Source organism: Carcharhinus amblyrhynchos, chromosome 25, assembly GCF_965287045.1.
Source record: "Carcharhinus amblyrhynchos chromosome 25, sCarAmb.v2.hapA, whole genome shotgun sequence".
NCBI lineage: Eukaryota > Metazoa > Chordata > Chondrichthyes > Carcharhiniformes > Carcharhinidae > Carcharhinus > Carcharhinus amblyrhynchos.
Genome location: NC_137348.1, coordinates 13,086,014 through 13,110,917, shown reverse-complemented (window position 1 = coordinate 13,110,917; position 24,904 = coordinate 13,086,014). Strand labels below are relative to the sequence as shown.

Here is a 24,904-nt window from a genome sequence, read left to right as displayed (position 1 = left end):
GAGAATAACACGGGCATTGCAATTTAGAAATTGAATATTTAAGTGTGTGATCACCATACAATGACTCCTGCTGGAATATGCCTGGATATAGACTTCAGGTGTGGATAGAGTTGGGCTCAGCTGTGACAATGTCCATGGTGAAATTGCCTGCTGACCCTTTCTATCTGGGCTCACACGGGAAGAACAAGCACTAAAGGGAGCTAAGAAGGAACTATGACAGCTATGGAACTGTCCACTACCTTTGAGAGGGATGGGGAGAAAATTGGCAGGAAAATAGTCAGCATAAACTGTGAGCAGAGTTTACAATCTGCGCTAGCAACCAGCTCTACAGGAAGGGGTTCCAAACTAGTGTTTTACATTCAACAGGCATGGAGTTTGTTCATCACTAATAATACAGACTTTAACTACAACTGTAAACTCACCCTTCTTATCTTCTCGCTTAACACTTGGTCCAGGGCCTTCACAGGAAACATAAGCACAATTTCTGAGGTTGCCTTAGATTGTAGAATCTATATTAATTTGTTTCAATCATTTAAGGGTATAGGTAACAAGTTGTACTCAGAAGAATAGCAGCTGCTAGATGGGTGTTGCAGGGGGAAGAGGGGGTTGTTGTTGTTGTACCAGTAAGTATGGTCTACATGTGCTAATCAGTGCTGAAAAAACAGGCTAACTTTTAAAATCAATTAATAGCGATGCTGGAGACAACAGTAAGCCCCACTCTGCACTGCTAATTGCTGTTTTAGTTACCGCTCTACCATTGCTAGCTATCCATAACTAGTCTTAAAGACTTACTGTTTTTGACTTCCTTATCAGGACGTGAAATGGTCTCTCCTTTTAAAAAAGCGGGACAAAGGCAGTTTAGTGAGCAGAACATCTTGAAGGAAATTCAGTCGCAGAGTCTATTGCTAACTGTTAATTTACACGCTTATTTCTGCTGCTTTCTAGTTTCATAGGAAGTGAATTGAATTGTTAATTAGAGGGACAAAGTTCTACTGTGTATTACAGAAGTTACACTGACCACCAGATACAACACTACAGTAAATGAATTGCAGGAACTTGCACGCTTTGGTGAACATCAATCCAGGAAAATTGATCGGACTAACGATAATATTCAATCAAGAAGATCAAAGGCGTTTTCTGACACTTCCATCCCTGGTCCAATATTTCCATTCCGAGTCTAAAGCAGGGATGGGATTATGGGGAGTTTTCTAATATTTATCTGCTGGGTCATTAACTTCCATTAGTACTGGGTGTCTTCCAATACCTCTGATCTCCTTCGTTTTCCTCAGTGTTTATTCTTTTTCAACTATTTATCCACTTTCCTTTGTAAAGTGATGTTCTGAGTTCTGCTCCCACCATTGGCCAAAACTTTCCATCCTTGTTTGCAGCTGGGATTTTCCAGCACCGCTGAAAGTGAATGAAGTTTTGGCTGGAATGCCAAATTTTCCATTCTCGTTCATAACGGGTCCACCACAGATGAGACTGGAGAATCCCACCCTCAGTTTCCATGTTCCAACACCCTACTAGGGGATTTTCACAGTAGCTTCATTGCAGTGTTAATGTAGGCTTAGTTGTGACATTAACAAATGAACTTTAAACTTTTATGTAAGCAAAATTCGCTTGACTGTCCCTTTTGTTCTTTTGGTTTTTATCTGAAATTGATGTGCTCTAGTCATCGACTTACTGACCAGTGAAAATTTATCTCATCAAAACCCCTCATAATTTAGAGTCTCCTCTTAACTTTATCTGTTGTATTCAGAAGAACTCTACTTCTATGAAGGGAGACTAAAGAAACAAAGTTCCCCAGCCCTGGTATCACCTTTAGTGACTTCCTTCTGTACCTTCTCCATAGCATAAAGTAATTTACAAAGCATGATCCATTATTCTATCTGCAGCCTAAACAATGAATTGCATTAATTTAACATTGTCCCTTTCATGATCCTCTATTTTCTAAAACCTTGCATCATGTATTCTTTAAAAAGAATAAAGCTCTGTCAACTTATCCTCTCTCTTTTAAGAATTAAACATCTGACTAATCCCCAAGCCATCTGCTGATTATTTCTAAAATGTTATCATTCACTGTCATTTCCTCAAGCTTACTTTTCCTTTTCCATCTCTGGGTAGGTAGTTGTCAGATTAAACTTATTGCAATCTGTTCCTGAAGTCACTTTGTCCTCTTCACAATTTATCACACTTATATATATATATGTTATTTGAAAATTTTGTTAGTGCTCCCTGCGTACATAGTGATGTTAATTGCCCTTTAAGAAAGATTTTTTTTAAACATGATTTCTGTAGCTCTCACAGTTTGTGGTTTCTTAGCTCACAGCTTCAGTGATGTCATTGTTGCCGGCTTGACTACAATCAGTCGTTTTATTGCTTCTTAAATACTTTAAATGGGGTTGTTTATGTTTACCCTGGGATTAGTTTTATGATCCTGCATTGTTAGGAAAAAAGGTCATGTGTTTTTGGACAGTTTTTGTTTCTTTCCAGTGTGTTTAAGGTTCAGTTTGGAGAGTCCTGAGGCTGCAGTTTAATTTTAGTTTTAGTCTGGGTATCAAGCAAGAAAGAAGCTGAAGTCTCTCTGTCTCTCTCTGTCTCCTCATTCTATTTGGAAAGTCTGCTGGTTATCTCAAGGCAACGTTTTGCCTTCTGGAAGGAAAATGTAGCCTTCATGTTGACTAATTCCAGTCAAGTGAGATTTCATCTATCTGTGCTAAGCCTGTGAAAAGGGTTTTGTCTATGAAAGGTTTTGGCTTGTTGGAACAGCTTTAATATTCAATTAAGTGTTAATAAATTATTATGGTTGTTTTCTTTTTTTGTTTGTAATTGTTAAAAGTTCTTGCTAATTTTCTTACTATATGAGTTAACTATATTCTTAAATAAACTTTGTTTGATAAAAGCTTCCTAGTGGGTTGTTGAATCAAACCTGAAGTGAAACATATCATGCTATTCCTAGCCAAATTCAACATATAAAACTTACAGTTTGGGCGGTTTCAATAAAGCACTTTGGAGTTTCTGCTCTGACCCATAACATTATGGAGAAGAATAATGATCCCAAATGTGAAAAATAATAATTCACCACAATTCTCAGCCTTTCATTTTTATTACAATCTGCCTTTTCTGAACTATTGCACAGAAAATACTCCACTAGCCAAAAGATTAATCAGTACTAGTTCTACATGAAAGGAACTATACACCATTAAACTTTATTTCCACGGGCTTTGGGAATCAATTTGCATTAAGGAAAATTACTTCAAGTATTTATTTTTTAAGAATCAATGCTATCGATGGGTTTTTTTCCCTAATGTCGCTAGGACTGCCACTTAGCATTCAAGATTACAATCGCTAGGCTTTATTCCATTCAGTATCACACCACAATGTAATGGATCTTTGTGAAAGATTTGTAAAGTCACTGGAGGATGAACAGTATCAATATCCCAGTGACTTCTTGCAACAATAAGGGAGTCTCTAGTCATGTTAACAGAAGATATCTTTCTCAGGCAAACCATTAGGGGATGAGGGTTGAATAGGTGAGCTAGGCTCAAGCTGAAGAGCCCTTATGCAGCATTTAACACAGTCAGTTAGTGCTTCTATGTTTCTCATTAGTTACCAGAATTATAAAAGCTGAGATTCATCACTAACTCTGATAATTGATCTGCCTCAGTAAGGGGTTTTCGCCATAACCATATCTAATTCCTGTGTAGGTCTCATTTCAACCCGTACCTACCCCTATTTCCCAATGGATGTAACATGTCCCAATCTCATTCATTCTTGGTTTAAAAATGTTATTTATTTTGAAATGGTTTTACAGTCTGTCTTGTTTCATAAATCTCATTGATATTATTCTCCCGATTAATTTTTGTTCTGCTAGTAATTTCTGGTACATGGAGCCAGATTAGGAAGTGTATGTCATATTCTGGGTATGCTTTAAGTAAGTACTAGTATCTCTAAACCTTTTTTTTTACAGCTTCTGATTCCTCTCGACTCACCTTCAAGTTTCTAGTCTCCAGATCATCAACAACCTATCCTGAGCCCCCCCATGCTGACGCTATGGTTAAGAAAGCCCACTGATGCCTCTACTTTCTCAGAAGACTAAGGAAATTTGGCATGCCCGTTATGACTCTCTCCAACTTTTACAGATGCGCCATATAAAGTTATTTTTTCTGGTTGTATTTTAGGTTGGCATGGTTCCTGCTCTGCCCAAGACCGTAAAAACTACAAAGGGTCGTGAATGAAGCCCAATCCATCACACAAACCAGTCTCCCATCCATTGACTCTGTCTAGGCTTCCTGCTGCCTTGGCAAAGTAGCCAGCATAATTAAGGACCTCATGCACCCCGGACATCCTCTCTTCCCCCTTTTTCCGTCAGGAAAAAGATACAAAGGTCTGAGGTTACCTATCAACCGACTCAAGAACAGCTTCTTCCCTGCTGCCATCTGACTTTTGAACGGACCTACTTTGCACTAAGTTAATCTTTCTCCTCACGCTCTCTTTTCCTTCTCTATGAATGGTATGCTTTGTCTGTATAGCGTGCAAGAAACAATACTTTTCACTGTATACTAATACATGTGACAATAATAAATCAAATCAGTGCATTGCTGAGATTTCTGATTTCTGGTCAGTCTGGAACATGCATTTCTGTAGAATAGAATCCCTACAGTGCAGAAGGAGGCCATTCAGCCCATCAAGCCTGCACTGACAACAATCCCACCCAGGTCCTATCCCCATACCCTACATATTTACCCTGTTAATCCCCCTGACACTAAGGGGCAATTTAGCATCGCCAATTCACCTAACCTGGAAGAGAGAATGTCTGGGGTGCGTGGGGCTGCTTTTTCTAGGCAGTGGGATGTATAGACAAAGCCAATGGATGGGAGGCTATTGTGGCATCAGAAAGTCTATGAGCCTGGATGATCCAGTCAATGGCTGAGCCCCCCATCTCAATGATGAGATCTTCCTCTGGTTCCATGGACATAATCCTTTTAAATGGGGTTTGATTGTACATCAGAATATTGTTATCAATGTAGCCCTTTCCAAATAATTAAATTGAAAATCAAAATGCAAACAGTTTCACTGCCTTTCTCCTTCACGTAGTTGTTTAACAGGAGTCCGCGGACCTCATTCTGGGTTGTTCTCTAACTGGTCTGCTGTCTGATGGAAAGCTAAGAGGAGGTGATGATACCTGACACTTTCTGTGGCTTCTGGGCAGCAGCCAGGGGTGGCTTCACCGCTTGTGATTTCTGGATAACTGCATATGCATAAAAACAAAACAAACATTTAGCTGCACAGAATCACCTGGAGGATACAGTTTGTGATCATTTCAAGGTACTTTTTCTGTTGGATGTAGGTGGGTGTGTGCGTGCACGTGTCCTGCAGCCCCCACACCCCAGAGTGCTTTCCTTAAACCATTCTAATTCCCTGAGCCACCCTTTTTCACTTACCTCCCATAAACACTGCACGCTAGAAATATAGAACATTTACAGCACAGAAGGGAGGCTCTTTGGCCCATCATGTCTGTGCCAGCCAACAAAGAGCTATCCAGCTTAATTGCACTCCTTGTAGCCTTGTAGGGTGCTGCACTTAAAGGGTACATCCAAGTATAGTTTACACTGTGATGAGGGTTTCTGTATTCAACACCCTTCCGGGCAGTGAATTCCAACCATTTGGGTGGAAAGATTTCTCCCTCAATCCTCTCTCATCCTTTTGTGAATTACTTTAAACCTACGGCTCTGGTCTCCAAAATCTCTGCTGAGGGGAATAGGTCAAAGGACAAAGAACAAAGAAAATTACAGCATAGCAACAGGCCCTTCAGCCCTCCAAGCCTGCACCGGCCATGTTAAAATGTAACTAAAACCCCCTACCCTTCCAGGGACCATATCCCTCTATTCCCATTCTATTCATGTATTTGTCAAGACACCCCCTTATAAGTCACTACCGGATCCACTTTCACTACCTCCACCGGCACCCATTACTCTCTGTAAAAAATCTGCCTTGTATGTCTCCTTTAAACCTTGCCCCTCACCTCTTAAACCCATGCCCCCTGAGTAATTGACTCTTCCACCTTGGGAAAAAGCTTCTGACTATCCACTCTGTCCATACCATTCATAATCTTGTAGACTTCTATCAGGTCTCCCCTCAACCTCTGTGGCTCCAGTGAGAGCAAACCGAGTTTCTCCAACCTCTCCTCATAGCTAATGCCCTGCATACCAGGCAACATCCTGGTAAATCTTTTCTGTACCCTCTCCAAAGCCTCCACATCCTTCTGGTAGTGTGATGACCAGAACCGAACACTATATTTCAACTGCAGCCTAACTAAGGTTCTATAAAGCTGCAACATGACTTGCCAATTTTTAAACTCAATACCCGACTGACGAAGGCAAGCATGCCGTATGCCTTCTTGACTACCTTCTCCACCTGCATTGCTACTTTCAATGACCTATGTACTTGTACACCCAGATCCCTTTGCCTATCAATACTCTTTAAAGATTCTGCCATTTACTGTATATTTCCTATCTATATTAGACCTTCCAAAATGCTTTACCTCACAGTTGTCCGGATTAAACTCCATCTGCCATCTCTCTGCCCAAGTCTCCAACTGATCTATAGCCTGCTGTATCCTCTGATAGTCCTCATCGCTATCCGCAAATCCATCAACCTTTGTGTTGTCTGCAAACTTACTAACTAATCCAGTTACATTTTTGTCCAAATCAATTATACATATTACAAACAGCAAAGGCCCCAGCACTGATCCCTGAGGAACACCATTTGTCACAGCCCTCCATTCAGAAACGCACCCTTCCACCGCTACCCTCTGTCTTCTTTAGCCCAGTCAGTTTTGTATCCACCCTGCCAGCTCACCATGTGACCTCACCTTCTGCACCAGTCTGCCATGAGGGACCTTGTCAAAGGCCTTACTGAAGTCCATGTAGACAACATCCACTGCCCTACCCTCATCTATCATCTTCATCACTTCCTCGAAAAAACTCAGTCAAGTTCATGAGACACGACCTCCCCTTCACAAAGCCATGTTGCCTCTCACTAATACATCTACTTATTTCCAAGTGGGAATAAAGTCTGTCTCAAAGAATCCTCTCCAATAATTTCCCTACCGCGGACGTAGGGCTCACCGGCCTTGATTACTTTCCCATTCACTTTCTCTCGGGTACCCATGGCATCTATGGCGTGGCTGCTTTAGTCTCGGTGATGCACAGAGTTTTACTGTGTTTAAGGCTCTATAGCGAAGTAAGTAATTGCTCTGTGTATTGTACTGGGATTGTTAACTCAGGATGGCACTGGGAGTGACGCGAGTCCCTGATTCCCCGCTGATCACAGATTTAGAAACAGCCGTCTGGTGCTCGAAAATATTGTTATCCTGGGAGGTTCCAAATAATGACAGGGAGTCGTGGCAATCAATCCTAGGAGCTATTTTCTCTGCTGCTGCTCAACCAGACCGCATGAAAAGGTAAAACCACCATGACTGCAGTAACACTAAAAACTGAGAGTATGCAGCAGGGTAACGAAGAAAGAGAAACAACATGGTGAATAATTTGGTCTAAGACCCTTCTCATTTAAATTAGGACAGTCATTTTGACAAAAGTCTCTACTTGAAATGATGACCCATCTTTTCTGTTTCTGGACTTTGGCATAGCTCCTTTACCTTTCCAACAGTTGAGGTTTATCTTTCTAACTTGGTGTTTGGCATCAGTTTAGGTGGTTTTCAGTGGTTAGCACTGCTGCCTCACAGCGCCAGGGACCCAGGTTCGATTCCCGGCTTGAGTCACTGTCTGTGTGGAGTCTGCATGTTCTCCCCATGTCTATGTGGGTTTCCTCTGGGTGCTCCGGTTTCCTCCCGACAGTCTGAAAGACGTGCTGGTTAGATGCATTGACCCGACCAGGTGCCAGAGTGTGGCAACTAGGGGAATTTCACAGTAACTTCATTGCAATGTTAACATAAGCCTTACTTGTGACTAATAAATAAGCTGTAACTAAGTTACAGCATTTAGTATTCTTTCTGTTTAAATTAGCTGAGAAAAGTAGCCTAGTTATTGAAGTGGAATCTTTCCATGAGCCCCACTTAAAACAGTGCATGTTTCACTTTCCAACTTCAGCTCCAACTTTCCAGCTTTTCCTGTTTTTATTTCTGGTGGATATTAAACAAATCTGTTGCTGACTGGAGAAGGCACCATGCTTCACAATACAGTATATTGAGATGGTAAATTCTGTCATTGTTCAGCATTGAAAAGAATCCACTCCTCTTCTCATTAACAGAAAAAAATGCCCTCAGTTTCCTCCCCATGAGTGATTACCAGCAGCACCACCAATCCAAAAGGTCAGACTTGATATCTGTTTTTTTTGTACCTTGTGATCCTCAGCATTGAGACTGTGGAGGATATCACAGCCTTGCCCTATCCTCTCTGCTTCAATGTCCAAGTCACACACCACAATAACCAAAAGTCTCTGGATCGTGATTCAGGGGCAATGCTGTGAAACCTTAACTTCTTTCCCCTAAATCAGGGGATGGGTTAGGAGGATTCAAGCATTGGGTGGCACAGTGTCACAGTGATTAGCATTGCTGCCTCACAGAGCCAGGGACCCAGGTTCAGCTCCAGCCTCGGGTCACTGTCTGTGTGGAGTTTGCATGTTCTCCCCATGTTTGCATGGGTTTCCTCTGGGTGCTCCTGTTTTCTCTTAAGCTCCAAAGATGTGCAGGCTGGGCCATGCTAAATTGCCCCTTAGTGTTTGGGCTATTAGCAGGATAAACATGTGGAGTTACGGGAATGGGGCCTGGGAGGGATTGTTGACGGTACAGGCGCAATGGGCTGAATGGCTGCCTCCTGCAAAGTAAGGATGCTATGACTCTACCTCCACTGTTGCCAGCGCAGAGATCCACTCCCAATATGAAGTGAGGAGTGTTTCACATTGTTTTAGATCCCCCGGTGAGAGTGGGAGGAATAGATGTCTGTCCTGCAGCTTCTACATTGTGTAACTTGGGAATCAGGCCCGATTGGAATTGTTAATATTAACCAGAGCTGTGGTCATGTCTCTGCTGCCCACCTAGACATGTTGGTTCACTCTAAGAGATTATCCGGAGGTCATGAGTGACAGGAACTAATGCAAATAAATTACAATATGTTTAGAAAAATACACACGATGCAGATCAAGAACCTTCTGAAATGATAGTGCCAGGTCAGGACCTGCGATTCCAAACAATTACTTTCTCAAAATATTGATTTATGTTGAAAACTGTGGAAAAATTTTCAAAACATTGTCAGAAAAAGCACAGCATGCAGACTGGAAAACAAAGCAGAACAAATTCAGTTGTTTTTTCAGAAAGAGATGTTCAAAATGAAATGTTTAAATAAAAATAGGATGTGGAGGAAATGGAACAGAGAAAGGAGAGAGGTGGGGATGGTTGTACTTACTGCCATAAGCGGAACTGGCTGCCACACCTGAAAGGGAAACAGAGGAAGATCTTAGAGAGAGACAGAGCTGTATTTCCCTCCAGTTGCTGATCTCTACTTGCTTGGGTGGCACAGTGGTTAGCACTGCTGCCTCACAGCACCAGGGATGCAGGTTCAATTCCCGGCTTGGGTTACTGCCTGTGTGGAGTTTGCATGTTCTCCCCGTGTCTGTGTGGGTTTCCCCCGGGTGCTCTGGTTTCCTCCCACAGCCTGAAAAACGTGCTGGTTCGGTGCATTGACCAGAACAGGTGCCTGAGTGTGGCAACTAGGAGAATTTCACAGTAACTTCATTGCAGCGTTAATGTGAGCCTTACTTGTGACTAAGAAGTAAACTTTAAAATCTTTCTGTCGGTGTAAGGTGGGAATTACAGATTTCCACACAGAGAGGAAAACACAGCCTCCCACCGCAACCCCCCCCCGCCCCCGCAATTGCATTAATATTGTTGCTTTTTACATACTAGAGTTCAGTTTTAAATGCATTCGTCAACTTGCAAAAGTGTTGTTGACTTCTGATATTATCCCATTGAAGGTCAGTAGTCCACCCTAGATATGGGGATAAAAATTATTTTTCTTTTATGTTCATTCTCCCAGGGCAGAAAGCACCAACTCTGAATTGTAGTCCATCATGCCCAATTCCTACCAATGTTATGGGCACTGCCATCTTGATGAAGACAGCACTACAGGTGTGCCAGGTGGTTTCCTAAAACAAGCATTGGATCCGTCACATATATATATACAAAGTAAGGGACTCGGACACCAGTCTTAGCCCTCACTGTTTTGAATTGACTTCTGGGACTCGAAGCTCTGGAATTCTTTCCTTGAACCTTTCCACCTCTCAATTTTCCTCCTTTTAAAATGCTCCTTAAAATTTAATTTCTTTAACTAAGCTTTTGACCATCTGTCCTGATACCTTATATAGCTCACATGTTTTTTATAACCCTCCTACAGAGCATTTTAGGACACATTAAAGATAGTATATGAATATACAGTGAGTGCTGGGTTCTCGTTTAAGCAGTTGCTGCCACCAACAAGCAACATTAAATGTTAGTAAGTTTTTAAAAGATCATCCTTGTGGATACAAGCGTTGGAAAGGAGCAGGACTGAACGATAAGTGCTGCCACAAAATATTACTGAGGCCCAAGGAACAATATCAGGCTGGTCTCAATCCTGGTTGGCATGCCATGTTGGCAAGCCACTGGCTTTGGACTCAGAATAACCAATTCCCATTCCATAGTTTCCCAAATCTTGGGCATTGTTACTGCTGTATGATCATACCTTCACCTTGCATGTCTAAGGCAATTAGCCAATGTAAAATGTGATGGAAAAATTTCTAGAATGTTTGCACCTTCAGTAATTTTGCACATTTGCCTATTTAAACTCAGAGAATTCCTGTACACAGGATTTTTTGATGAGATCAGCATTAATTCTATCCCAGGCACCAGGTGACTGCTCCAGATATCCGCACGGAAATAACTGAAATGGGGGGGGGGACAACTGAGGTCTGTGGAACTTTGGTCCAGCAAAGAGTCTATCCTCATGAGGATTGGTGAAGGAGAGGAAACAGCTTTCAGTATCTCTCAGTTGTGTGAGCTTTTCCAGCGATGGTTAACGTTGGCAGCTGTAGCATCTCAGTGTGGCCAAAATGCCAAACTCACTCAGCATGCTCCACTCAAGATAGCGACTAGCCGACCAGCTCCAGAGGCCATTGAGGAAACTCCTAGTCACTGCTGAGTGGGGAGCTGGGGGTCTTATGTCACCGACTGAAGGAGAGCTAGAATCGTAGAATCTCTACAATACAGAAGGAGATCATTTGGCCCATCGAGCATGCACCGAACACAATACCACCAGGCCCTAGTCCCCTCACATTTACCCTGCTAATCCAGGCATTAGCGTCAATTTAGCATAGCCAATCAGCCTAACCCTAATGTTTCTGGAGGAATTGAAACATGCTGAGGAAACCCATGCAGACATGGGGAGAATGTGCAAACTCCACACAGGCAGTGACCAGAGGAATTGAACCTGGATCCCTGGTGCTGTGATACAGCTGTGCAACCCACCAGAGTACGTTCATCCGTCTAGACTGCCCAGGGAAGAAATTACATGCAGAAAATTGTGGCGCCTACAACATGTACTGGAGTTATGTTGTACTCAGAATGAACTGAAACACGTGTGACATAGCCTCCTGGCTGGAACCTCAGATCTTTGAACTATTTAAAGGATGTGGGCGTCACTGGCAAGGCCAGCATTTATTGCCCATCCCTAATTGCCCTTGAGAAGATGGTGATGAGCTGCCATCTTGAGCAGCTACAGTCCATGTGGTGTAGGGAGGGGATGTCAGCATTTTGAGCCAGTGCCCATGTCTTCCTGAGCGACATCCTTCTTCTCGCATGAATGTGTGCCCAGAAACTGCTCCCGGATGAACTCATTAACATGCCTCTTGGTGCCCGCATCAATTCTCAGCTCTGTTGTGTTGACTTGGCAATCAAAGGGAGCTTCATGGTGTTTAACAACTTGTTTGAGTTTTAAATGCAAAGTCTCTCTGAATGAAGAAGGCACATCTGAGATATTGTCAGATCATTATAGACGTGAATGGCACAAGGTGCCGTGTAATACTTACTGCAGCTCTGGAGGTCAGTAAATCTTCACCGTGTGACAGTTTAATTCAGCAAGTTCCCCCCATTGGGCAGCTGACAGCGTGAACTCATTACTCAGGGCTTTTCACAGACATGTGGAGGAATATTTTTAGATTTGTACAGCAAATGAAATAAAAGCAGAAAATCCTGGAATTTCACAACAGGCTTGCCAGCACCTGAGAAATAAAATGGATTTTGAGGATAAGATCCTTTCATCAAACCAAGGATCTTCCAAGACAAAGCTTGACTTGCTCTTCACTTTCTTGAAATGACCTGTGGTGTATTTCCAGCATTCTGTGTTAATAGTAAAATGAATGATACTGAGCAGTGGGAGTGGCACAGTGGTTAGCACTGTTGCCTCACAGCACCAGGGACCTGGGTTCTATTCTGGCCTTGGGTCACTGTCTATGTGGAGTTTGTACATTCTCCTCATGTCTGCATGGGTTTCCTCCAGTTGCTCTGGTTTCCTCCCACAGTCCAAAGACGTGTGAGTTAGGTTGATTGGCAATGCTAAATTGTCAGGTGAATTAGGAGGGTAAATATGTGGAGTTATGGGGATGAGAACTGGGTGGGATTGTTGTCAGTGCAGGCTCGATGGGCTGAATGGCCTCCTTCTGCATTGTAGGGATTCTATGATTCTAGCTAATTTGACATATCTGTATCTTTCTTTTAAAAAAGGTACCTTGCCATTGACAGAATAATGTCATTGCTTTATTAACTAAATTGACTTTTTTTTTCTCACGCATATTTAGCCCTTTTATAAAAATGCCAGCCCTGATCACCCACTTCCTTCCCTCTCCCAGTGATCTTCTGATACAGTGGCAGCAAGACCGTCCCTGCCGATGCCCCCTCCCTTGGTACTGCCCAACAATGCCTGGTGGACGGTGCCAGGGTGCCTCTTAGGCATGATCACTTTGCCTCTTGTGTAGTACTGCCCGGGGGGGGGGGGGGGGGGGGCACCCTTCCTTACCCCTGACTGGGGGAGGGGGACCTCAATGGCCTCTGTTCTCTCCAGTGGGCTCTGGCTGCCTGTTGTAAATGATTCCTGGTGGGGGGAGGGGGGAGAATTTATAGTGCCCAGAGTCTTCAGTCCCAGGCCTGCTTATCGGATGGAAATTTTAATATAAATACTTGAATTATCTGCGCATCGGAAATTGGTGGGGGGCTGATTACTCCAAAAGACTTGGAGCCAGAGATGCCCAGTGGGGAACCTGTGAGATCTGCCAGAGCCGTGCAGCAGCCTGGGAGAATCACCCCCGTAATGTCTGTACGGATGTATTTGGCTGGAATCACCTGTTGTCTGCCTGAATTTTATTGAGTGATAAGATTTATAACTGGCTTTGAACCGGCTTACCCTAAATGGAGACAGCCTTTTGTTTTTACATGTTTTTGGAACACCCCTCGTTGCTACACAAGAAATTCGCCAAATTGCGCCACATTTTAAGGCAAGTTGTGGACTCCCGGGCAAATCTGTGATTTTATACAAGAGGTGGTGAAAATATCCTGTTCTGAGGGATGACAAACTCTTTCCCACTGGCAACCACTGGAGTTGACCAGAGCTGTGAGCTGTTTGTGAGAGTTCGATGGGGGACCTGTCGAGGGTTTGAAAGCTCAACAGACTTGGAGCCTTTGGAGGATTAGAAACAGACTGAAACGTAATCTCAGTGGCAAAGACACAGCAATAGTATACATACAGCTGTTAGCTGTTCCCATTGGGTATGGACTGTAGCTGCCAGGTCGCCACGACTTGGCTTTGTAATTCTTCCTGCACTTTCCGCAGTCTTGACCTGTTGTGTTGTGTTCACAATCACACATCAGATTGCCTTCCTTGATTTGGCAGCTGTTGGCGTGCATGTTGCACTTACACCTGGAATGAGAAAGAGAGAGCGTGACAGACCAAGAGAAGAATTTGCAATGGCAACTACCTCCTGACACCAGCGCTGTTTGGAATTGGGGGTTCTGCCTGCGTGGAACTGATCAATTATTGGAATGGTTGAGTCTGTGTGCCTCGGGAACCTCAGCACTGTGTGATCTGCAGCTCCAATTAAAATGAAAGCATCTGCCATCGTGATTCAGAGACAGCAGCCATTTCCTGGAATTAAACTACCAGCTGTATCGATGGATTCTGATATTCATCAACCTCTAATTGATGCACAGTTACTTAAAAGTAAATAATTTAAAAAGCAATTTGGACGGATTTCTCTCTCCCCATTCCCTTCCCGGTGATTTCCCTTCACCAGGCACCATCAATCCTTCAGGTGAAGCCGGGAAGGTTGTTTCCCAGGTGATCCATTAAATGGTCAGTCCAAAAATTCTGACAATACAAATGGGACACCAGAAATCAGATTCTTTGTCCATTCTCCTCATTACTCTCATTCCAATTGTAGAGGCAGAAACTGTTCGACTTTTTAATTAGAGAAAAGAAAGAGGTTACATTTATGTAGACTCAGGATAATCCAAAGTGATTCACAACCCATGAAATATCTTTGGAAATATATTTATTCACTGTTGTAATTGATTTTAAGCATCAACATTTTGTTAAGGGAAACTCTTCATCTGCCTGGATGACTGCAGTTCCAACAAGGCTTAAGAAGCTTGACACCATCCATGACAAAGCACTCAGAACACCACTGATGCACGGTGGAAGCAGTGTGTACCGTCCACAAGATGCACTGCAACAATTTATCAGGACTCCTTCAGTAGCAAGGACAAGGGCACCAGATGCATGGGGCCAGCAGCACCTATAAAATCCCCTCCAAGCCACTGACCACTCTAACCTGGAACTTTATTGCCATTCCTTCACTATCAGTGAGTCAAAATGTTGGAACTCCAATCCTAACAACATAATGAGTGTACCTACACCATATGGGGGGAGGTGGCGGTAGCACGGTGGTTAGCATTGCTGCCTGATAGTGCCAGGGACCTTGGTTCAATTCTTGGGTCACGGCTGTATGGAGTTTGCACGTTCTCCCCATGTCTGCATGGATTTCCTCTGTGTGTTCCGGTTTCCTCCCACAATCTGAAAAACGTGCTGGTTAGGTGCATTGGCTGATCCCCCTCAATCTACCTTAACAGACTCAGGAGTGTGGTGACTAGGGCATTTTCACAGTCACCTCTTTGCAGTGTTCATGTAAGCCTACTCGTGATATGAATAAATAAAGTAAATAAATGGAGTGCAGCAGTTCAAGAAGGCAGACCACCGCCAATTTGGGACAGCCAATAAAAATGCTGGTCAAGCTAGCGGTGCCCAGGTCCCACGAGAAAACGCTAAAGAAAATCCATCTCCCAGAATTGAAGCAATAATCTTAACTCCAGCCCCATCTCATCACCTACAGCAATTCGCTTTGGATGTTTGAAGGGAGATACCCTAACTTTGTTCCAGTCATGTACATCTCCAAGGTGTTTACTGGTGTCACATTGAGAAGTACCAAGGTTAGTCACCTGACCCAACAAAAGCAAAATACTGCTGATGCTGGAAATCTGAAATAAAAGCAAAAATGCCAGGAATATTCATCAGGTCTGGCAACCTCTGTGGAAAGAAACATTTCAGATTGAGATGGACGTACATTTCCATTTTTCTTCAGTTTTGGTGAAAGAGTTTTTGAGACAGTGGAAGGGGGAATCTGACAAACAAAGAAGGAGGCGTGATTGGGTGGAAAGCAGGGGAGCTGAAATAATAAAAGATTTCTTAAGGTTGCAGCCAATGAGAGTGGCGATGGGTATAATAATGAAACAAAGGCCTTGTCCGAATGCATACAGATGTCAGCTGTTCCCTTTGGGTTGGCACTGCAGTTGTAATTTTTTAAAAATGCATTCATTTGCATTTAAGTGCATTGGGTGTTGCTGGCTGGTCTTTATTACCCATCCCTAGTTGAGAATCAAACACATAGCTATGGCTCTGGAGTCACATGTAGGCCAGACCAGATAAGGACGGCAGATTTCCTTCTCTCGAGAACATTAGTGAACCAGATGGGTTTTTCTGACAATTGACAATGGTTTCATGGTCGTCAGTAGATTCTTAATTCCAGATTTTTTTATTATTGAATTCAATTTCCACATCTGCTTTGGTGGGATTCGAATCCGGGTCCCCAGAACATTAACTGAGTTTTTGGATTAATAGTCTAACGATCAGACAGTCACAGAGGTTTGCAGCAGGGAAACAGGTCCTTTGGCCCTAATTATCTATGCTGCTCAGTATTTACCATTAAACTAGACCCAATTGCCTGCTTTTGGCCCATATCGCTCGATACCAATCTTACTCATGTAACTGCCTAAATGCATTTTAAAAGACAAAATTGTACCCGCCTTTGCTACTACTTCTGGCAGCTCATTTCAGACCCTCACCAACCTAGGTAGTCTACTTGATTCAGGGTCATGAACTACCTGAAGATGGTCTCCCCACAGCCTGTATTCACCACCCTGTGTGAAAAACTTGCCCCTTACATCTCTTTTAAACTCTCCACCTCTCACTTTTAACCCTTCGACCCTGGGACAAAGTCTCTGACTATGCACTCTATTCAAGCCTGTCATAATCTTGTGAACCTCCATCAGGTTCCCCCTCATCCTCCAAAGCTCCAATAAAAACAATCCAAATTTTGTTCAACCTTTCTTCATAGTCTCTATCCTCCAAACCAGGCAACATCCTGGTAAATGTCTCCTGTATCCTTTCCAATGCACCAACATCCTACCGGTAGTTTGGCAACCAGAATTGCACACAATACTCCAAATGTGGCCTAACCAAAGCTGCAGCTGCGATATCCTGTTCTTGAATTAGTCTGGTCTGCTCGGTGGTGCTATACCCCCTCAGAATATGAAAGGACTGCTGGAGGTCAGAAGCCATCCACCCATACCCCTGGTCAGGGGGTTCCTGCTATTCGCTAAATTGGTTAAATTTGAGCTTTATTTGTGAGATTCTGTGCCCTGCTTTGCCATTCCTGAAAACACTGTCTCCCTTGCTGGTGAGGTTGGGAGACATGAGGGGCGGACCCAATAAATTCCAGTTTACATTTGGAATCATTTACAGGATAGAGGGAGGGGTCTGTTGTGCCCTCAGCCTGACTCTCTGAAAGCTCCATCTTGTTTTGTTCCAAGCTGTTTTCCCAGGCTGCGTTCTCCACACCTGAATAACCCTTTGCAGAAAAACATTTCCTCCCAATGACTGTCTTTGTTTCTTTTTTTGGTGACCATTTTACTCAATGGCCTTTGGCTCCCAATTATCAGCAGAAATAAATCCCCCCTCCCTTGTTTACCTTATCAAAAGGCATCATAATTTCTCAAAAGCACAACTGGCTGGGTTTTGCACTGCACTCCATGTTAGCTGACGCTAATCTGTTTTGTAGCTGGGTTGCTGATGTAGCTCTCAGCGTTACTAATCACTAAACTCAGGCTGGGGAGTGTCGTAGAAACGAGCTCAGAACCAGATGAGTCCCAGCTGCGAAGCCTTTCACAGTTAAATAGCCCGCCTTGATCCCCTGTCTAGACTCACTGATGAGAAATGGGCAGCTGGTTGAGCTTCTGAGAGGTGGCCGGCACATCCAGGGGCGTCTAACCCAGCACAAGTCTGGAACCTCAGGCCACGAATGGAAAGAAAATACAGATAAAAATGCCAGCTCTATTCTGGACACGTTTTTGATGCCAGCTAGCACTCACAAAGTTTGAGATGTTGTAATGTGCACATCTGGCACACTAATATTCCCAATTATGCAAAACTGCCTCACAGACACCAAATTAGTTTACACAAAGTGCAAACAGCTTGTTCTTTTCAAGTTCTTTTTATGGAAACATACCTCACAAGGTATTCAAATTCTGCACCTGAGCCACACTGGCTGCCTTTTTACATAAGCCAACCATTTTCCCATCTATACAATTAGAACGCCACCATTTGGCATCTCCTGGGAGCATTGGATCTTTTGAATCAAGATACCATCTGTTATCCTTATGATCAATCTCAGTGCTGCTGTGGTGACTGTTCACTTTTGTGGAGAATTTGTGCCTGGAGACTGGCTCCGGGCTTTTGTGCCCAGCAGGAGGTCATGGTGGCATTGTGCTGAGTTGGGCGGGTCGGTGGAAGAGGACATGCCACCTCACCTCAGAGGGCATAGAAAGCACGAGTGATTGCACCTGAATTCCTCTGCCTCAAAGAGGTCCGCCCCTCGTGTCTCCCAACCTCACCAGCAAGGGAGACAGTGTTTTCAGGAACGGCAAAGCAGGGCACAGAGTCTCACAAATAAAGTTCAAATTTAACCAATTTAGTGAGCAGCAGGAATCCTCCGACCAGGGGTAAGGGTGGATGGCTTCTGACCTCCGGCAGGCCTTTCATATTCTGAGGTGGTATAGCTCAGTGGTAGAGCATTCGACTGCAAACCAAATGGTCCCCAGTTCAAATCCAGGTACCCTGATTGGTTAATGTGTTTTTAGGGTGGCATGGCGGCACAGTGGTTAGCACTGCTGCCTCACCGCTCCACGGACCCTGGTTCAATTCTGGCCTTGGGCTCCTGTCTGTGTGGAGTTTGAAAACTCTCACCATGTCTGTGTGGGTTTCCACCAGGTGCTCTGGTTTCCTCCCACAGTCTGAAGATGTGCGGGTTTGGTGAATTGGCCATGCTAAATTGCCCATTAGTATTAAGGGGACTAACAGGGTAACACGTAGGGTTATGGGGTCTGAATGGCATTGTTGTCTGTGCAGTCTCAATAGGCCGAATGGCCTCTTTCTCTACTGCCAGGATTCAATGATAGCTCTTGAATGTACAGTGCAGCAACACATGTGGTCTTCAGCTCAATCTATTATCTATCGCTGGTCTTCAGTCCTTGATCTACCAGTTATAGCAACGAAGAAGCAATGGATGAGGTGAAATTCATCCCAGTAACTAACTCGTCCATGAAAACATGAAAGAAGTGTGGACAGAGCTATTCTACCTTGATGGGCTTCTTACCATGGTGGGAGAGGGGGGAGACAGTGGCTTAGTGGTAACATCATTGGACATGGGGACAAGAATTCAATTTATAAATCTGGAATTAAAAGCTAGCCTTAGTCACGATGACCATGAAACTATCATTGATTGTAAAAAATTCATCTGGTTCACTAATGTCCTTTAGAAAAGGAAATCTGCCATCCTCACCCAGTCTGGAGACTCCAGACACACACCAAAGCGGTTGACTCTTAACTATCCTCTGAAATGGCCTTGAAACCACTCAGTTCAAGGGCAATTGGAGATGGATAACAAATTTAATTGCCAACGATGTCCACATCCCATGATAGAATAATTATTTTGAAAATCTGCTTGAACTACCTCGTCAGGGCTTGCATCAATATCTTAATCTGAAGAGAACACCTCAGTGCTGAGTGGCTCAAAGATAATGCACTTACATCCTGCAGCAGGGACCAAGCTCACAACAGTTTGCCTCTGAGGTGAGAATGGAATCAACTGGACTACCAGAAGTGCACCCTGTCAACATTGTTGATCATCTGGGCATTTAACTTTTGTCCCAGGTAAGTGATGAAGGAGCAGCGCTCCAAAAGCTCGTGGTTCCACATAAAACTGGTTGGACTTTGCTGTGAGACTTCTTACTGTACTTAAATTCCCATAACACCTTTTATAATGTCACATCCCAGAACAGGAAATCGGGATTGAATGAAGCATGTTTCAAATACTTTTGGAGGTTATTTTGTAAGAAGCAGTACTGCACGCCCACACTTTTAATGGAGAGATCTCATTTCGAAACAACATTAGTGGAAAATTAATTTAAAACAGATCTTCGATCAATTGTTTTTACTCAATGGCTGGTAAGTGTTTGGACTGAGCTCCCAGGTAACGTAATGGAATCATGTTAGACAACACCAACATGTAACTGATGGTGCGCAGCTGGATGAGTTACGGGAAGAGTGAGCCTCAATGAGCCTGAAGGCCCCTCATTTGTCCTTGATTTTTTTTCTTTTCCTTTTATTTAAAACAAACCTTGGCAGCTGGCAGTCCATAGATACTCCATTAGGAACAGCCTGTTTGCTGTTGATGTGACAGATCTGCGCATTTCCTCCTTTTATGCAGTCTATTAATGCACTCTGAGGTTTTGGTTACATGAATATGGGTTATTAATTGATTATTGGGGCATGCAGCAGGGCAAAGGGTGTGAGCTCTCCAATCTACAGAGACGCACAGCCGCAGGAAAGCAATTTAGCCCGTGTTATTTTCTGCTTAATCGGGAACTGAGTCCACGCTCTGATCGGGCAGTGCTCCAAGTTGCTGTCTCCCACACTGGACAGTGTTACATCCAACTATATTTCTGCAAAAATCGTTCACAGTTATCCGCCCCATCGGTTCCAATATTGTACCAGAATAGAATGGGTGTCTGGCGCAGCAGATGTATTTCATACTGTTTGATAGCGTTGAAAATGTTTAGAGGCAGGATAATCACTTTTCTGTTCCCATCTCCGTTTATAAACCTGGTACAGCATCTTCTACAATAATTTGCTACCATAGTGTGGCACTTTCGAGTGAACCACGCTTCTATTGACTGTGCTCTGAAACCAGTGTTTTCAGTGTGTGATCAATCATTGTTCAATAGTCATTCTCAGGATGTGGGCATCACTGGCAAATTTGGTATTTATTGCCCACCCTTAGTTGCTCTTGTGGGCACAGTAAGAAGTCTCACAACACCAGGTTAAAGTCCAACATGTCTATTTGGAATCAGGAGATTCCGGAGTGCTGCTCCTTCCTCACTCACCTGGTGAAGGAGCAGCGCTCCAAAAGCTCGTGATTCCAAATAAATGTGTTGGACTGTAATCTGGTGAGACATCTTACTGTGCCCACCCCGGTCCAACACCAGCATCTCCGCATCTTGAGAAGGTGATCTTCTTAAACCACTGCAGTCCGTGTGCTAAAGGCTCTCCCGCAGTGCTGGGAGGGAGAGACTCCCAGGATTTTGATTGTCATGAAGGTCAAACTTACTTTGCAGTTGAGAGTGGAGATCGGGAACTCCGAGTCCTGACACACCTCGATTTCCACCCGTGTGCCAATTGGGAATGGGCTCCACAGATGCAATTTTGTATTTTGAAGTTCTTTGGGCCAGTGTGTCTGTGCTTGAAGAAAAAAAGGCTCAAAAACCCCAATCATGTGACTGACAGGGGAGTGCAATTGAAAATAAATATCCCAGGCAGGGGACAGGGAGCCTAAAGGGTGACGGGACAGGAACAGATCCCAAAAGAAGAGTCATAGACGGGGACAAAAGGAGGTACCAGTTAGGTGCCAAGTATAGGAGTGGACAAGGAGAAGGAAAAGAGGCTCCAAATGGGAAAAGGGGCTTTGGCTGTGATTAGCAGATGTTAAGAGAGGCTCCAGAGCAGGTTCACAAGAATGATCCTAGGAATGAAAAGCTTGATATTGAGAAGCGTTTTGAGGACTTTGGATCTGTGCTTGATGGAGTTTAGAAGGATGAGGGGGGACCTCATTGAAACTTACAGAATTCTGAAAGGCCTGGATACAGTGGATGTGGGGAAGATGTTTCCATTAGGAGGAGAGACCAGGATCTGAGGCTACAGCCTCAGAGTAATGGGACAACCCTTTAGAAATGAGATGAGGAGAAATTTCTTCAGCCAGAGGGTGGTGAATTTGTGGAATTCATGGCCACAGGAGGCCAGATTATTGAGTGTATTTAAGACAGAGATAGATAGGCTCTTGATTGCAAAGCGGTCAAAGATTATGGGGAGAAGTGGGAGAATGAGGTTGAGAAACTTAGCAGCCATGATTGAATGGCGGAGTTGACGCAATGGGCCGAATGGCCTAATTCTGCTCCTGTATCTCCTGGCCTAGATAAAGAGGTCTCAGAAGGTGTCCCTGAAAATGCCAAAAAAAAAGCAGTGGAAGGTTGGTGAGTCTGTGCTGCAGACCGTTGGGGTGAAGCTATTACTTTGGAGCTCTGGTGCTCTGCTTGGTGTGGCCAAGGAGCCGATGTTGTGCTTGTGGATTGGAGCTTGAGCACGTACTCAGGTATCTAGAGGAGTGGAATCGCGGGAGACGAGATTGAAACCATGTGAGGTGGGCTATTGTTGCTGCCATCCAAGTTAGAGTAATTCGTGGAGAGATTTCCAAAGTGAAACCTTCGGAGGTGAAGTCTGGGATCCTTCATGGGAGAGACAGAAGTTAGGATTTTAACACACCACCCCACCACCCTACCCTCAGCAGGTTTCCTGTTCCCTAGTGAACCACTGGCCACTGATGGGATCTTCCAGTCCTGCCAATGTTTACAGGCATTTGAATGGCTCACCTGATCTGCTGCTGGGGAACCCGCTGTGATGGGTCTATTTTGGTGGAACTGGAAGATCCTGCCTGTGGGAGGAGCCGGGAAATCCCATCCAGAGTTTCAATGAGATTGGTTCACTCAGTGTTACTGACATCTGGGTGGGTTGTTGTGAAATCCATGGACTCTGTCCTGATGGCATTTGCCATTTTGTGTACAAGGCGATGTGTTTGATCACAGTTTGCCTGTTAATTCACATCTGGCCCATACTAACCCTGAACGTCAGAATGTAAGATAGATGATATAAATGGTTTAACTTTCTGACCTTGTATTATCAAATTTATTTTTGTTTGGTCAAAATTCATGGAATATTGTGGCTTTATTCACTGAGTGAATGTCTTGGATCTCAAACTTTGTCCACTTTAAACAAAATGTTATCGGTCCGTAACTGGATCTCACGACCAACTTGGGGGTCTGGACGTGGATTACAACACGGAATGACAATACATGACCAAGTCAGGTTGGTGAATCAGGACCCAAGAATGTCACTTTCTCACAAAAAAAAGCAAGGGTCTGACTGACTGAACGAAGTAACCTCCCAGGCTTCTCACCAATTACATTTTCCCATTAAGTCCTGAAGATTTATGCTCCAGAATTTGCCACACCCCCAGCCAAGTTGTCCCAGTACAGTTACAGCACTGGCATCTACTCAGCAATGTGGAAAATTGCCCAGGTATGTCCCGTACACAAGAAACAGGACAAATCCAATCTGGCCAATTACCACCCCATCAGTCTACTCTCAAACGTCAGCAAAGTGATGGAAGATGTAATCAACCGGGCTATCAAGCAGCACTTACACAGCAATAACCTGCTCACGGGAGCTCAACTGAGGTTCCACCCGAATCACTCAGCTCCGGTCCTTATTACAGTCTTGGTTCAAACATGAATGCGTGAGGTGAGGTGAGACTAACTGCCCTTGATATCAAGGCAGCATTTGACTGATTTTGGCATCAAGGGGCCATGTCAAAACTGGAATCAATGAGAATCAGGGCGAAATCTCTCTGCTGGCTGGAGTCACACCTGGTACAAAGGAAGATGGTTGTGTGTTGCAGGTCAATCATCTCACCCCCCTGGACATCACTACAGGAGTTCCTCGGGGTAGTGTCCTTGGCTTATCTTCAGCTGCTCCATCAGTGAAAATGTCAGAAGTTGGGATGTTCGCAGATGACTGCACAATGTTCAGTACCATTCGCAGCTCCTCAGATACTGAAGAATTCATGCCCAAATGCAGCAAGACCTGGTCAATATCCAGACTTGGGCTGACAAATAGAACATAATATTCGTGCCATACAGACAATAACCATCTCCAACAATAGAGGATCTAACCATCGCCCCTTGACATTCAATGGCATTACCATTGCTGAATCCCCCACTATCAACACCCTGGGGGTTATCATTGACAAGGCACTGAAGTGGACTAGTCAGATAAATACTGGCTACCGAAGCAGGACAATGACTAGGTACCCTGCAGCGAATAACTCACCTCCTAACCCCCTACATGTCCACCATCTCCAAAGCACAAGTCAGGTGTATGATGGAATACTCTCCACTAATCTGGATGAATGCAACTCCAACAACACTCAAGACGTTCGACACCACCCAAGAAAAAGCAGCCCACTTGATTGTTACCCCTTCCATAAACATTCAATCACTCCACTGCTGAAGAACAGTGGGAGTCAGGTGTACCTTCAGGAACTCATCAAGGTTCCTTAGCCAGCACCTTCCAAACCTAAAACCGCTATCATCTGGACGGACAAGAGCAGCAGACACCTGGGAATACTACCTGGAGGATCCCCCCCCCAGTCACTCACCATTCTGCCTTGGAAATATATTGCCGTTTCTTCACTGTTGCTGGGTCAAAACTCTGGAATTCCCCCTCTATCTGCACCATGGAATACCTACACCTCAGAGACTGCAGCGGTTCAAGAAGGCTGTTTGCCACCATCTTCTGAAGGGCAACTAAAGTTGGGCAATAAATGCTGGTCTGGCCAGCGACACCCACATCCTAGAAATGAATTAAATGCATCTTGCAACCTGTTGTAAATGCTTCATAGTCCTAAATACTGCTGCTCCATCCTGGAGAGCAGTGCTGACAAGACAGCAAACTTTCAACTTATGTCCAAGGTTGAAATGCACTAACTCGCACACATGATATTACTTCACTCGGAAAGCTGGGCCTGTTTGCACTGCTCTGATAATGCACAAAGATCGCACGCTGTCCCAGATACACCGCCTTCCAAATCACAGCCAAAAGACAAATTACATGGAATGTTTTAAAGTGCAGAAGTTCTTCCTCTTTGCAAAGCACAGTGGGATAGTACAGTAGCAGATTCCTCTCTCTCTCTCTCTGCTGGACTGACTCCAGTGGGGGTATCAAAAAAGTAAAGTTTATTTATTAGTCACAAGTAGGCTTACATTAACACCGCAATGAAGTTACTGTGAAATTCCCCTAGTTGCCACACTCTGGCACCTATTCGGGTACACTGAGGGAGAATTTAGCACATCCTTCAGACT

The 24,904-nt window shown here is 44.0% G+C and overlaps 1 protein-coding gene across 3 annotated transcripts in view; it reads right to left on the bottom strand.

Moving 5' to 3' along the window:
• The window catches only part of LOC145358264 (netrin-G2-like), a 120,548-nt gene that overhangs the window by 25,219 nt on the left and 70,425 nt on the right, over positions 1–24,904 (bottom strand). Inside the window, exons 4-8 of one of the 3 annotated variants that reach the window (XM_080212134.1) lie at positions 13,792–13,964; positions 9,426–9,452; positions 5,186–5,251; positions 793–831; positions 423–458 (exon numbers count right to left, since the gene is read on the bottom strand). In XM_080212134.1, coding sequence (XP_080068260.1) covers positions 423–458; positions 793–831; positions 5,186–5,251; positions 9,426–9,452; positions 13,792–13,964 — 341 coding nt within the window. The remainder of the gene's footprint in view (positions 1–422; positions 459–792; positions 832–5,185; positions 5,252–9,425; positions 9,453–13,791; positions 13,965–24,904) is intronic. The other 2 variants (XM_080212135.1, XM_080212136.1) reach the window with 2 other exon arrangements.